The 14,010-nt window shown below is 34.3% G+C and overlaps 2 protein-coding genes across 2 annotated transcripts in view; one reads left to right on the forward strand and one right to left on the reverse strand.

Annotated features, from left to right (window-relative positions):
• Positions 1 to 9,464, forward strand: part of LOC106105182 (nitric oxide synthase-like) — a 24,244-nt gene extending 14,780 nt beyond the window's left edge. The window contains exons 4-22 of the mRNA XM_013285439.1: positions 654 to 745; positions 1,385 to 1,526; positions 2,562 to 2,701; positions 3,252 to 3,426; positions 3,705 to 3,886; positions 4,378 to 4,492; positions 4,577 to 4,807; positions 4,946 to 5,050; positions 5,210 to 5,286; positions 5,356 to 5,459; positions 5,884 to 6,113; positions 6,307 to 6,552; positions 6,633 to 6,786; positions 6,873 to 7,042; positions 7,152 to 7,362; positions 7,470 to 7,557; positions 7,664 to 7,934; positions 8,067 to 8,258; positions 8,690 to 9,464. Coding sequence (XP_013140893.1) covers positions 654 to 745; positions 1,385 to 1,526; positions 2,562 to 2,701; positions 3,252 to 3,426; positions 3,705 to 3,886; positions 4,378 to 4,492; positions 4,577 to 4,807; positions 4,946 to 5,050; positions 5,210 to 5,286; positions 5,356 to 5,459; positions 5,884 to 6,113; positions 6,307 to 6,552; positions 6,633 to 6,786; positions 6,873 to 7,042; positions 7,152 to 7,362; positions 7,470 to 7,557; positions 7,664 to 7,934; positions 8,067 to 8,258; positions 8,690 to 8,812 — 3,048 coding nt within the window. The 3' untranslated portion in view covers positions 8,813 to 9,464. The remainder of the gene's footprint in view (positions 1 to 653; positions 746 to 1,384; positions 1,527 to 2,561; positions 2,702 to 3,251; positions 3,427 to 3,704; positions 3,887 to 4,377; positions 4,493 to 4,576; positions 4,808 to 4,945; positions 5,051 to 5,209; positions 5,287 to 5,355; positions 5,460 to 5,883; positions 6,114 to 6,306; positions 6,553 to 6,632; positions 6,787 to 6,872; positions 7,043 to 7,151; positions 7,363 to 7,469; positions 7,558 to 7,663; positions 7,935 to 8,066; positions 8,259 to 8,689) is intronic.
• A 93-nt stretch (positions 9,465 to 9,557) lies between these two features.
• On the reverse strand, positions 9,558 to 11,320 carry LOC106105188 (uncharacterized protein C4orf22 homolog). The gene is made up of 4 exons (XM_013285453.1): positions 11,030 to 11,320; positions 10,511 to 10,688; positions 10,035 to 10,232; positions 9,558 to 9,816 (listed from the first exon to the last, which is right to left on the reverse strand). The coding sequence occupies exons 1-4, from the start codon at positions 11,197 to 11,199 to the stop codon at positions 9,646 to 9,648; spliced, it is 717 nt and encodes a 238-aa protein (XP_013140907.1). The 5' UTR covers positions 11,200 to 11,320; the 3' UTR covers positions 9,558 to 9,645.
• Positions 11,321 to 14,010: the final 2,690 nt, after the last annotated feature.

Below are 14,010 nucleotides of genomic sequence, written 5' to 3' on the forward strand. Positions count from 1 at the left end.
AGTTATGCCGTAACACACATAAAAAAAAAAATAAAAAAAAATATACCGACGAATTGAATACCTCCTTCTTTTGGGAAGTCGGTCAAAAATAACTGAACATTCACCCAAACGTTGCTGCTAATTCCGCATTTAAACTTTTAATTAGGGTTCTTAATGGCTTAAATGTGTGTAAGTTGAAAAGTACGTTGTTTTATTAACCAAATTACTTTTTGAATGTTTGTGAAAATAGCGCGGGAAATGCTCTTTGTTTTGGTAAATATTTAATTGTGAGAATGAAATAGTGATTAGTAGTTTTAAAATAGTATTTAAGATGTGGTTGCGGAGTTCAAGTGAATATGTTGCATTTAGTTTCTGAAAAAAAAATACAGAGAAATTATGTTTTAATTGTAATTTCATTGATCAAGCCTTTCATTATGTTGTCTTACAAGAAGCAATGGTATTGTTAAGTTCTTAAATAGTAGGGTAATAGTAGAATTACAATTCTGCAATTTGTCTCTATCAAGACGAACTAGTACTAAAAATATTCACCAATTCGTACGGAAATAAATAAGCTAGGGATCATAAATTGTCTTTGATCGTAAAACCCGATATCTATTCTCATCTTACTTGACATATAAATGAAAACAATTCTAAAAGAGTATATATTTCTACAGATATTCGACTGCAGGGAGGTAACGACAGCCAGTGGAATGTTCGAAGCTCTCTGTAATCATATCAAATACGCCACGAATAAAGGAAATATAAGGTAAAGTTTCACTATACCCCGAACCAGTCTTTTGAACTGTTAAATTCATATACAACAAAAACGTAACATATAGTTCGAGTGCTCTGTAATAAAAATACATCAGACAAATTACCCTTTCTTGTGTAAAGCAGCTAAGCGGAAGAACAAATTTGCATCAATATTGAATCTGACATCAATCAGGCAAACCACAGGCAATCCATATTCTAATAGAAAAATCAAATATGTAGATTATTCTTATTGCTTCGACTCGTGTGTTTTTAAAAAAAAACCTAGAAAGAGAAGAAAGAAAAAGAAACTAACTAGACAGAACTACTTACATTAATTTAGCAGAAGTGTAGTTAACAAGGAATTACCGAGTTTTTTCTTAACGGGAAAGTCAAGAACTGTCATACTAATGTTATAAATGCGAAATTTAAAATAGATTGATGGGTGTTTGTTAGTGTTTGCAGCCTAAACAGGTTAAGAGATCTAGATGAAATTCGGAATAGATGTAGAGCATAGTCTGAAAAAAATACATAGGTTACTATATAAGTTTCTATTTAATTCCGCGCGGAAAAAGGCCGGAGTCGCGGGCGAAAACTAAATTCAGATAAAAGAGTATGCTTATAGGAAAGATTTATACATATTCTTAAATTTCAGGTCAGCGATAACAATATTTCCTCAGCGAACGGACGGTAAACACGATTACAGAATATGGAATCCGCAGCTCATCAGTTATGCTGGCTACATAGAGGAAGATGGCTCAGTGTTGGGAGATCCTGCCCGCGTAGAATTCACAGACGTAAATTCTCTAGACTTATTTAAAACTTTAATAAACTTAAGTGAGCAGAATCATACTGATATTGTGAAAGTTTAGATGGATGGATGGATGGATGTCTGTTTGAGTTTGTAGCCTAAAATGCTGAACGGATCTCAATGAAATTTAGCATAGATGAAGAGGATAGTCTGGAAGATCAGGTAGGCTACATGGTTGTTTTTTTTTAATACCACGCGGATGGAGTCGCGGACGAAAGCTAGTTCTAGCTAGCTAAGAAATAAGAGAGAGTTAACTAAGAATGTTTTAGTTTTAAATACAATTTCTCAAGATTCTCTATTATTGGCGTATTTGTTTTTGTTTAATCTTTGAGATCTGTATAATTGACAACACATTTTAAACTTGGATACATTTAAAAACCTCCTCATCATCATCTCCACTGCCTTATCCTATTCCCGTAGGGTCGGCGCACCGGGTTTTCGTCCTCCAAAGCATTCTATCATCCGTCATCTCAGTCATCACGCAATCCATCCATCTCTTTCTAGGTCTACCTCTACCGATGTACCCCTCCACATTCATAACTAACATCCTTCTTGTTACATGCGATTCATCCCTTCTCATAACATGCCCATACCACTCTAACCTTTTAAAACCTCCTACAATATTATAATTAGTAGAATGCCTGGCTAAAATATATGATTCAAGTTCTATGTGTGTGAGAAATGTAATAACTAGTAACATTAAAAAACTCAAGTGATGCTCTATTACAAATTACCCCGGGCGCACTATTGTGCCGACAGATCCGGTTGGATTTTACAATAGAGTATAAAAACGTGTCAGCATTTTAAATCGTTTCGTTGTAAATTTAGTCGTTTAGCTTTGTCACGATTATTAAAAAAAACATTTTACGTACATCTTTTAATGTCCAAATTACTCATGCTTGTAAATTAACATAAAAACCACTATATATGCCTATATTTCACACACAATTTTTGTTTAATATATGTTAACGTTTTAAATACATTTTTGTTCGATAACTATTTACAATATAATAATTATTAGGTCTGTATGAAACTGGGATGGAAGCCGCCCCGTACCGCATGGGATATATTACCCTTAGTGTTATCGGCTGACGGGAAAGACCCCGAGTTCTTCGACATACCACGAGAGATAGTTATGGAAGTGCAAATGGAACATCCAAGGTACATTTTATTCATATCTTAAATTTTCCGTCACTTTACAAAAGTCCTTGTCCATTTATTGATTTTTCAATCTCAGATTCGTATCCGCATGGAAATGACAATAAAATTTAAACTTGTGAACTGAATAGACGAACATTCGGTCTAACAAACGTAACAACAGTTAGAGACAACGACCTCAACTTTAAAGTGTACACTAACATTTGATTAAAGACCTGTACAGTCCTCTCCCACAAGTTTTAATAATGTCACTACAAACTAACTGTACTCATTAAACAATGTTACTATTGTACATTAGTACGCGAACAAGAGGGGGTTAATTTTATTTGTGTTGTTTTTAACAGCATTCAAATCTGTAATTTTATTTGTAATTTTATTTCCAACCTAGAGAAAAATTGTTTTCTAAGAAAAAACTACACCTTTATTATGTCATCTTTTTATTGTCTTTGTGTAATTGATCTTCATATTCTCCGGATTTGCTGTGTCATAGCTTCTGTCTAGCTTTGTAAATATGATAGCAAATATTGCATAACAGATGATTATTTGCTAATAGATACGAGTGGTTCAAAGAGCTCGGGTTACGTTGGTACGCGCTACCGGCGGTTTCAAACATGCGGTTGGATTGCGGCGGCTTGGAGTTCACTGGCACAGCGTTCAACGGATGGTATATGGGCACAGAGATCGGATGTCGCAACTTCTGTGATTCTAATCGACTCAATGTTATCGAAGTAAGTTTCTTAAGATTTAGTTTTATCCGACTGATAAGAGGCCAATGTTTTTCACTGAGTGATGTTACGTATATTTACTATGTGAATATGTTTGTTAATTTCATTATAATCTTTTGTAGCCTAAATGACTAAACAGATTTCATTAAATAATATTTCATTCCACTTTTTTTTCTCGCCGCTCTTATTGCCCACTTTCTGTATTTAGTATTCCGTTTTACGTATCCTATCTCTGGATTCCGTAGTCAAATTAGATTTCTAATGATACCATCTTTTCTTAGGCAGTAGCAATAAAATTGGGTCTCGACACAAACTCGTACGTATCACTATGGAAGGACCAAGCGCTGGTCGAAGTGAATATAGCGGTGCTTTACAGTTTCCACCGCGACAACGTCTCTATTGTGGACCACCACTCGGCTTCCGAACAATTCATCAAGCATTTGGATAATGAAAACAAAAGCAGGTAAGCTAAACTAAATGACAATAACTCGAAATTATTCTACACTCAGTGAAGATTGTTAATATGAAGGTAATTACAAAATGTGTAAACAGGAACCATTAAAATATCTAAATATTAGGGTATTGTTCTTTCAGTTATTACTATTGGAAATTAATTTAGAATCCTTTCATTAAATTAAACTTTTCGTTTATAATATACCACCACTAATTACTAGCATAAGAGCTAGATGCAACGCGTTTGAGAAAAAAGGCTAACACTCGCCCTTAAGATGAACCTTTGACGGGTCCGAAACCAACCGAAATAACTTGTAGGGAGTCAAGAAGGTGTGTGTGGAGCCAAAACTGGCCAAACCGCGCGCCCCTCCCACGATTCGGCCCGTATGACCCGTGAGGCCATGGTGGTGGTGGGTCCGAAACCAGTCGGTGTCGTCACCGGAAGAGTAAAGTGCTAGCCGTATATTGATTAGTTTAAACAATAGCGTTGTTTTTGCACAGAGGCGGATGTCCGGCTGATTGGATTTGGATTGTGCCGCCGATGTCATCTTCATTAACATCCGTTTTCCATCAAGAAATGGCCTTGTATTATTTCAGACCATCCTACGATTATCAGGTACTACTTCTCATTAAATAATTTCTAATTCATCAATAGGTTTTTCCTAGTAAAATAATAACTACAGCAAATTAATGTCTACAGGAACCCGCATGGAAGACACACCAATGGTCTAAGTTAGAAAATAACGGGAATGGACACAGAAAGTTTCACTTCAAGCAAATCGCGAGAGCAGTTAAGTTCACTTCGAAACTGTTCGGGCAGGCGCTTTCGAAGCGAATAAAGGCGACTATCTTGTACGCCACGGAAACTGGCAAATCTGAACAATACGCGAAAGAACTTGGCATCATATTTGGACATGCATTTAATGCACAGGTATTTGACTATAATAATATATAGACTTTTGCTTTAAAAAAATGATACGATTTAGTAACTGATGCTGAAAATTTTAAGAAAATTATAAGTTAAAATTGAGAATAAACAGAAATTTTTATTTTCTTTATTTTTACACAGGTTCACTGTATGTCTGAGTACGATATGTTCTCAATAGAACATGAAACCCTCGTGTTGATCGTAACTTCAACCTTTGGCAACGGAGAACCTCCTGCGAATGGCGTTGTGAGTACCTTTTATTACCTTTCATACACGAATTCTCCCGTTTAGTCGAATATTTACGAAACTAAATATTGTTTGCGATATTTTGATATTACATTAAAATTGATATCTGTAGTTGTAATTAAGTTGGATTGCGTTATTAAATATAAAATTATATTACAGGAATTCGCAGAACATCTGTTTCAAATGTTATGCAATGAAAAAAAAAACCAAGAAGACCAAATAGGAGACATTGCAGGGTGAGTTTCTATTTATTTAATGTTTGAACGAAGTTTTATTGACGGTTAATTAAACACAATTTTTTACAGGAACAATAAAATGCCAACTCCAAAGGCTCTCATGAGAACAAACAGTATGATGACTCCAACAAATGAATACAAAAAGCAATTATCACGTTTAGAATCAAATAAAAGTAAGCACATATTTTCTGACATAAATATGATAACGATCACAAATGGTTATCGAAACAAGGCGCTAAATGATTGCGACAAATCTGTTAATTTAATTTACACTTTTGGTTTTTCGAATGAATAGTTACAAGCCTCGGTAATTTAAATATATCCATATTTAGTGTTTGATATCTTACTAAGATTATAAATGTGAAAGTTTAGATGGATGTTTGTTGTTTGTAGCCTAACCGGCTGAACGGATTTCGATGAAATTTGACATAGATGGACAGGATATTCTGGAAGAACACATAGGCTGTTCACTTTTGTTTTTTTTCAATGCCACGCGGACGGAGTCGCGGACTAGTTGAACATGTCTGATCTAACATTTTGGTATTTATCGCATTATTTTGTGTTCTAGAAATACTAAGCAAAACATTAAATTTTCAGGTAGTGTAGCAGGCACGTCATCAATAGAAAACATTGGACCCCTCAGTAACATTTGTTACGCAGTCTTCGCACTCGGGTCCAGCGCGTATCCTAAGTTCTGCAACTTCGGGAAGACCGTAGATAAAGTTCTTGAAGATTTAGGAGGGGAAAGACTACTTGATTTAGCTTGCGGTGACGAAATGTACGGACAAGAACAACAGTTCCGCAATTGGTCATCAAATATTTTCCAAGTATGTGTTCACCTTTGATAAGCCAGATAAGTTATATAACGATTTTAAAGAATGAGAGCAGCGGAATTGATAAGTAAGCCCGTGGCTACGAACCGCGTATATCGTATATCAGCTATATTTAGAAGTACCTATGCCTAACAATGGATAACTATGGATTTATATTCTTTTATAGATCACTTTTATATATTTTTAGGTTTCTTGCGAAACATTCTGTTTGGATGAAAATGATATGGTAAAAGATGGTAAAAAGGCTCTGGGTATGATGCCACTTAATGAACAGACGGTAAGATTTGAGAAACCCAATAAAGTTTTGCCAATAAAATCTTCACTCGAAACGGGTTTCAGAAAGCAATTATTGACATGCGTGGTGAAAGAAAACAAGCATTTGGGCGACTACTCCGCCGATCGTGCTACTATTTTTGTAGACATGGAATCAAATGTAAGACACTTGGCAAATATGTTCAATTAACTTAAATAATACTTCAAAGGGTACATTATTAAACAATACAATATTTCTAGGACGAGTTAAACTACGAACCAGGGGATCACGTTGGTATTCTCGCCTGCAATCGCAAGGAGATAGTAGATGTCGTTTTAGAAAGATTGAAGGACGTCGATGATTATGACAAACCTGTTCAATTACAACTTTTAAAAGAGACATTTACAGTTTCAGGTAAAAGAAAAAAAATAATGCTTCATTGAGAACTCGTAACAATTTTATTTCAATCAATTTACTATAGTAAAAACTTCCTATCATAGGTACAATGAAAACTTGGGAGAACCATGAACGTATACCGGCTGTATCAGTGCGGGATATTTTCACAAGGTTTCTGGACATCACAACACCACCTTCTACGAAAGTCTTAAAATATCTAGCAAACGCATGCAGTCAAAAGAAAGAAATTGATTTCCTCAATGAATTAATAGAGGTATGTTGACGAGTAACTTACGACAATTAAGGTATCGAACTTATAATTACGCAAATACTCTGATGTTTTTTCTATGCCGCCAAGTAAGACAACGATGTTTCATTTTCAGGATTCAAATAAATATGATGACTGGAGACATCACTATTACCCAAATTTAGCAGAAGTACTTGATTTATTGCCGTCATGTAAACCTCAAGCTTCATTACTAACAGTATTGCTGCCTCATTTACAGCCAAGATTCTATTCTATATCGTCTTCTCCGCTAGCACATCCACAAAGGATACACATAACAGTAGCTGTTGTGGTATACAAGACTCAAGGTAAGATTATTTTTAAGTTACGTTTAATTTTATTTATAAAATTGTATTTGTTTAGTTTCCTTTTTTAATATGACGTTTAAACCTAATGATTACATTACAATTCAAAGGAGACAATGGATCAACACACTATGGCGTATGTTCGACATATCTACAGAATCGAAAACCTGGCGATGAACTGACAGTTTTCTTAAGACGGTAAGTTCTTAACATATTTATAGCATTCTACGCTAAATAGAAAACCAGAAATAGTAACGTTACAGAATTAAATAACTCCATAATATCTTAATTGTTTTTGTTTCAGAGCGCCAAACTTCAATATGCCACAAGATATATCAGCGCCACTTATCCTTGTTGGGCCAGGTTCAGGGATTGCTCCGTTCAGAGGTTTTTGGCATCATAGAAGTTGTCAGATTAAGGAATCACGGTCTAATAACATTGGTCCGGTTTGGTTGTTCTTTGGCTGTCGATACAAAACTATGGATTTGTACAGAGAAGAAAAGGAGGAAGCTTTGGCTCGCGGCGTACTTAGTAGGGCAATGGTCGCACTTTCTCGAGAAGAAGGTGTTAGTAAGGTAAGATTCCTTAATAATAAATAGGTTAGTAATTTAGAAGGCTAGCAATTATATTGCTGATTAGCCCAAGATTTATGACAACTTCAACTCCTTGTCTCTTAGTTTGAATTAACATCACTGTTTTTTGAACAGAAACACGTTCAAGCACTAATCGAAGATGAAGGTGCAGATGTCACAAGATTACTTCTAGAAGAAAGGGGTCACTTCTACGTGTGCGGCGACTGTAAGATGGCGGAAGAAGTGAAACAGAAACTAAAGGAAATTATTAGTATAAACGCACATATGACACCAGAGCAGGCTGAAAATTTCATTTTAGATTTAATGGTAAGCAAATTGACAAATATTTTATTAGATGGGTATTTTGTAATTCGCATGTAACAAGAAGGATGTTAGTTATGAATGTGGAGGGGTACACCGGTAGAGGTAGATCTAGAAGGAGATGGATGGATTGGTGAAAGGTGACATGATGAAGAAGGGAGTGATGACGGATGATAGAGTTATTTGGAGAACGAAAACCCGGTGCGCCAACCTTACGGGAGTAGGATAAGGCAGGGGAGATGATGATGTGCATTTTGTAATATGCGTCTCACCAAGAGTTCGAAAAATAATTATATTTAGGATCTTTCAAATTAAAAAGTCTAGTTTCAACTTATCCTTTCTCTCTGAAGTATCACAGATCAAGTCATCTTAGTCTTATTTTCCACTAATCTTTGGTAGATCAGAATATATATTTATACTATTATTACTTGCTACAGGACGAAAACAGATACCATGAGGACATCTTCGGTATCACTCTGCGCACGGCAGTGGTACACAGCGCGTCAAGGGAATCCGCAAAACGGACGCGACTTGAATCCATGACTAATTATACACCATAACTTTTATATCACAACAATCTTAATATTTATTTAAAATAATGTATTTAAGGGTAGTAATTACTGCTTTAGATAAAGTATTTTACGCTTTAAATAGTTTATTAATATTCAGAGTTGAATATACTTTCTGTAGGCATATTTTTGTCAAGTCTGTTATAGACTTATTTGCTTAGTTTAGTTAGTTTAGACTTAAGTTATGGGAGACCTAAATGGACACAATACGCTTTTAATAGAATCTGAGAGAAGATTAATTTATCGTAAGCATTCATAATAATCGAGTGTCTAAAGTAGGACATAATTAAATTATGTTTAAAGTCATGTTGCGACCATGTCACCATAATTTGTTTTGCTTTTGGACAAAGCAAAACACGGTATATTTTCAGTAACGTTTGTTGGTATAATCTTCAGTTTGTCATTATAACATGGATTTTCACAAACAGAACTTTGTAACAAAGGTTAATTTGCTATTATTAATGAGATATTAAACATTGAATCAATTGAAATTTAAGTTAATGTAAACAGACTGAAAAGTCGGAAATTTAAAAAAGAACTACAGCAATGTGAGGTGACAGCAAAACAAATTATTTACTTATTGTAATTTATTTTAAAATTGATTTATCTTTAAATTTACTGTTACATTCAATATATGTTTAAATATCCCAATAAGGCTAACTGTTAAGATATACAATTTATTTTTTAGTTTAACGAATGTATTGACATAATTTTTGAAAGTAATAAAACAAATTGATTTATCCAAAATCTTTTTATACCCTGGAATGTATCAGATTATGACGCCACTATTATAATAAGGATTGTCTAAACACGAAGCATCTTTTTTAAGATTTCTTTCGAACAACATGATCGTAGATTTCAATTTGAGTATACATCGGAGAGTAAACTCTAGTCCTGGTTGAATTCTGACCGGTCTCCTGTTCCGGATTGGGGCAGATTATCTTATGGTCGTGGCGGTTTTGGAACAATAGACCTTGTTCGGGATCCATTACTGGCTGGAATAAATTAAAACTGAATACACATGCAATTGTCATCATCTAGCAACGTCACACTTCCGCTCATCTTTTGTTTGTATACCGAGCGACAAAGGTGTACTATTTTCATTAGTAACGTTACATTATTTCATGACAAGCTTTTTTGCACATTGTACAAGACAAATGTGACGTCACTGGATTGTGTTCTTTTGATTTGCACTTTAATGAACTAAAATTACCTTATAATTTCGGCTGATATTACTTCTGACAGTACCATGGCGCCAATGGAAGTATCCAAGGTCACTGTCCTTCGGCCATAGCATCTTTTTTGTCTTGAAAAACGGTCCCCAATCCTGTGTGATTAGCCGATGTGCGTAGTCAATGTATCCGGATATTTCGAAACCGCTTCTTGTAAAGTGACGTATAAAAATGATTGACTGGAAAGAATTCAAAATGCACATGTCTACTTATCGTATAAAAATAGGCACACTATCAAACGACAGTCAACAAGTATAGAAGAAACACAAAAACAATATGCCACACTGTTTACTTCAACGTTAAAGAAACTCAAATAATTGGCTAATATTCTAAAGCATTATCCAGAAGCCACGAGTTTATAACGCACACTGTAAAAAAGTTTGTAGCAGAGTATCGCTATATAAATTGTACAACCCAAAAGGAACTGGCGTGTCGTAAAATATTTCATATTCCGTACCTGCAAAATACCAATTCTGTTCGCGCGCTCCCTTATCGCCAATTCCCTTTTAAAAGGATCCTCCAAGTCGGTCCCTTCGCTCACCAGGACGTATGGCTTTGTTATTGGGAAAACAATATTTTGTATGACAGCGCGTCTCGAGTAAAACTCCTTCTCTGATAGGGTATCTCCGAGAGCTCTGCAAAATTATACTTACCACTTTACTATTCGTATTAAAACTACGTGAAAATCAATATTACTAAACAAGTCGTCCTAAAATATTATCTCTAGACTAAGATAAACAGAATTCAACCCTACTCGACTTGCATAATAGTAAGTGCTGTTGATTCTTACAATATCACAAACTAGCTTTCGCTCGGAGTTCCGTCCGCCTGAATTAAAAAAAAAAAACAAAAGTGAGTAGCCTATGTGTTTCAGACTATTCTCTACGTCTATACCAAATTTCATCAAAATCGGTTTAGGTTACAAATACCCATCCATCTAAACATTCTCATTTATAACATTAGTATGACTACTTACCTATAACCAAGAGCGGCGATAATCCTGGCAGATGGAATGCTTCTGAGATTTCTGAGGTCGGCAATTTCGATTAAAGAATCCAAATAGTCCTCCCATGTCTCGAAGGGGAGCAGCCTCCGGTCCGCCTCCACGCCTGGAGGGTAATCGTTCTTCTTCTCAGCCATAGACATGATGAAAGCACAATATAATCAACTATCAAATAATACTAAATATATTGTATAAAATTATATATTCACATTAAAAGATAACGTAAATGAAATGCATAATGTTTACTTATTTTTATGACAAGAAAAATCAATTTTGACATTACATTTTAGTTTAGAAACGTCAATAATAGTTTTCTAGAGTATGGAAGACAGACATCCTTGGTTGATTGTGATGGACAAATGTGTCCATCATAATCTGGTCTCCACATATTTAAAGTTTTCATAATATTTATAGTTACCACGAATCAAGTCACAAAGCACGCGAATTTATTTCTAAGCTGTGCATTGTTGGGACTTACTGACACCGTTACGTAGTCATTAAGTTAGAAATTGCAATGATAAAGCTTTAATATGCAAAATAAGGTATTCTAAATTATCACATAACTAGCTTTTGTCCACGAGTTCGTTTGCACGGAATTGAAAAACTTATTTAGTAGCTTATGTTTTCTTCCAGACTATGTTCTACATTTTGGAGATACGAAGTAACATACAGATTTTCACTTTTATAAGTATGAATAGTATGATATTTAAATTGATTAATAACGTGATAGGCGTAATACTTAAGTCTATCGTTGGTCGATCTACTGTACATTTCTTTTTAGCCTGTTTGTAGTAAATCGGGACAGTAGCTTACCTAAATCTTTACTTATAACTCAGACAAAATATTACGATTGTCTTTAGTAGACCTTTTTACCAACACGTTGTATTTTTAAATATGTAATTTGTATGTGTAGAGGTAAGTACAGGTTGTATTTCAGTTTCATAATAAAAATAAAGCTCGTGATTTACGTGGACAAGGGTCAGGGGTCCGAATACATTACGAATTTTATTTAGACCCTGTCAGCAATATTTGGTTGGTCAAAGTTAGTGGCATACAAATTCAGTGTGCGTTTAAATCTAAAAAGAAATTCTCTACAGAATTTCAATTGCTAAGTAGAATCTAACATAAATTGAAACATGCAGCTTTTTAGGAGGAAGTGTAACCTAATCTATACTTATTATAATAAAGCGTAAACACACACTTCTTTGTTGCCTAAGATGTCAGTAATTACAGAATTAAGACATTCCTAGCATTAAAATTGATCAAGAGGTTTTAAATATTTTATTGTCATTTTTTTTAAATTCAATTCCATGAAGATAATAACATTCCACTTGATTTTCCAAAATTGCCATTGTAAATATTCTAAACGTAGGCCTGAATAATACCCAATTAAAACAGATGATTACATAATCAAATAAAGTATAGAATTAATTGGTAATAAATGTCTCCTGGGACGCTACGACTGATCAAATATTTGTAGACAAGATTTACATCTATCGACTCGATCGGTTTGCGAAAATAACTTCTTAATACTGTTATATTACATTTACATAATTTCAACAAGAATAATGAGCTTCATAATTTGGTGTTTTTTTCTTAATTTACTTTGAATAACAAAGATAAAAAATTAGATCTTTTGGGGCGCGACCTCTGTCTGGACGTCCTACCTAAAACCTATATTCATACAGTTTTACAAATAAAGTAAGTGATTCATAAATCGATTTTCATCAAGGCCTGTTGTATTGTAAATTGAGTCAATTAAATGTTGTGTATTATGAGAATTGGAATTATAACTGTCAAAGGAGAAGTTTTAAAAGTTGTTTAAATAGCCGTTCCCGAATATCTAAAGAATCTAGTAACAAATAAAATTGGATTTATATCCAGTGAAAACACAACTGCAACAAAAGCAGTATCTCAGAGCATTGCTCGTGTATTTGCATTGGAAATAGAGATATGAGTGCGGATTTATCACAGAGTCGCCATCCTAAGGAAATATAAGAAAACAAACTGCACAAAGAGGCGGCGGAGAATTGTGTCACGTCTTCGGAAAACGATGGCCATGTATTGTAGGTAGTCATAAAAATAACGTACTTTATTCTTGTTTAGAAACATGGAATGAAATGATTTAACTTTTAAAATACCTAGAGAAAGATACGGTATTTACTGTTATGGTTTTTAACTTTAATTTGAAAATAGAATTTAGCAATAACATCATACTAATCATACTAATATTATAAATGCGAATGTTTAGATGGATGGATGTTTGTTAAAGTTTGTAGCCTAAAGTACTCAACAGATCTCGATGAAATTTGTCATAGATATAGAAAATAGTTTGGAAGAACACACAAGCTACTTAGTTTTTTGTTTTTTAATTCCACGCCGACGGAGTCGCGGGCACAAACTAGTACAAATTAATTATTGCATGACCCGTGTCCACTGGCACCTTAAAGATTTACTAATTTATACAAATACCACTAAGAAGGATATTACAATTGGTCAAAAATAATAGAAATTAGTAAAATCATCATAAACATTAAATATTTTTGTTCTCGGGACATGCAAATGAAACTTTAGGAAACACTTTTATTGTCAATTACTCATTTTGTCACCATTTGTGAGAAAAAAAGCATTTAATAAGAGTGCTGATAGATCATAGGATAGTCTAATAAATTCCAATCAAGCCGAAGCTGAGCTGGAGCAGCCGCAATTAACGAGGGATCAGATATGCAAATAAAAGACGACGCGCTTCATTATTCTTCGCTAACAATTTGACAAAGACGTAACTTGAAGATTACACCCGAAAAGCGCCACAAATTGTTCAAGAAATCCCCTGTAGATGAAAGTCTACCAAAACAAATAAATGTCCCTGGGTTATACCAATTTATTTATTTGTTCTTTTAAATAAAATATTGTAATTTATTTGATGTTCGAAAAACAACGCATGTTACAAAAAG

This window comes from Papilio polytes, unplaced genomic scaffold (assembly GCF_000836215.1).
Source record: "Papilio polytes unplaced genomic scaffold, Ppol_1.0 DF824270.1, whole genome shotgun sequence".
Classification (NCBI taxonomy): domain Eukaryota; kingdom Metazoa; phylum Arthropoda; class Insecta; order Lepidoptera; family Papilionidae; genus Papilio; species Papilio polytes.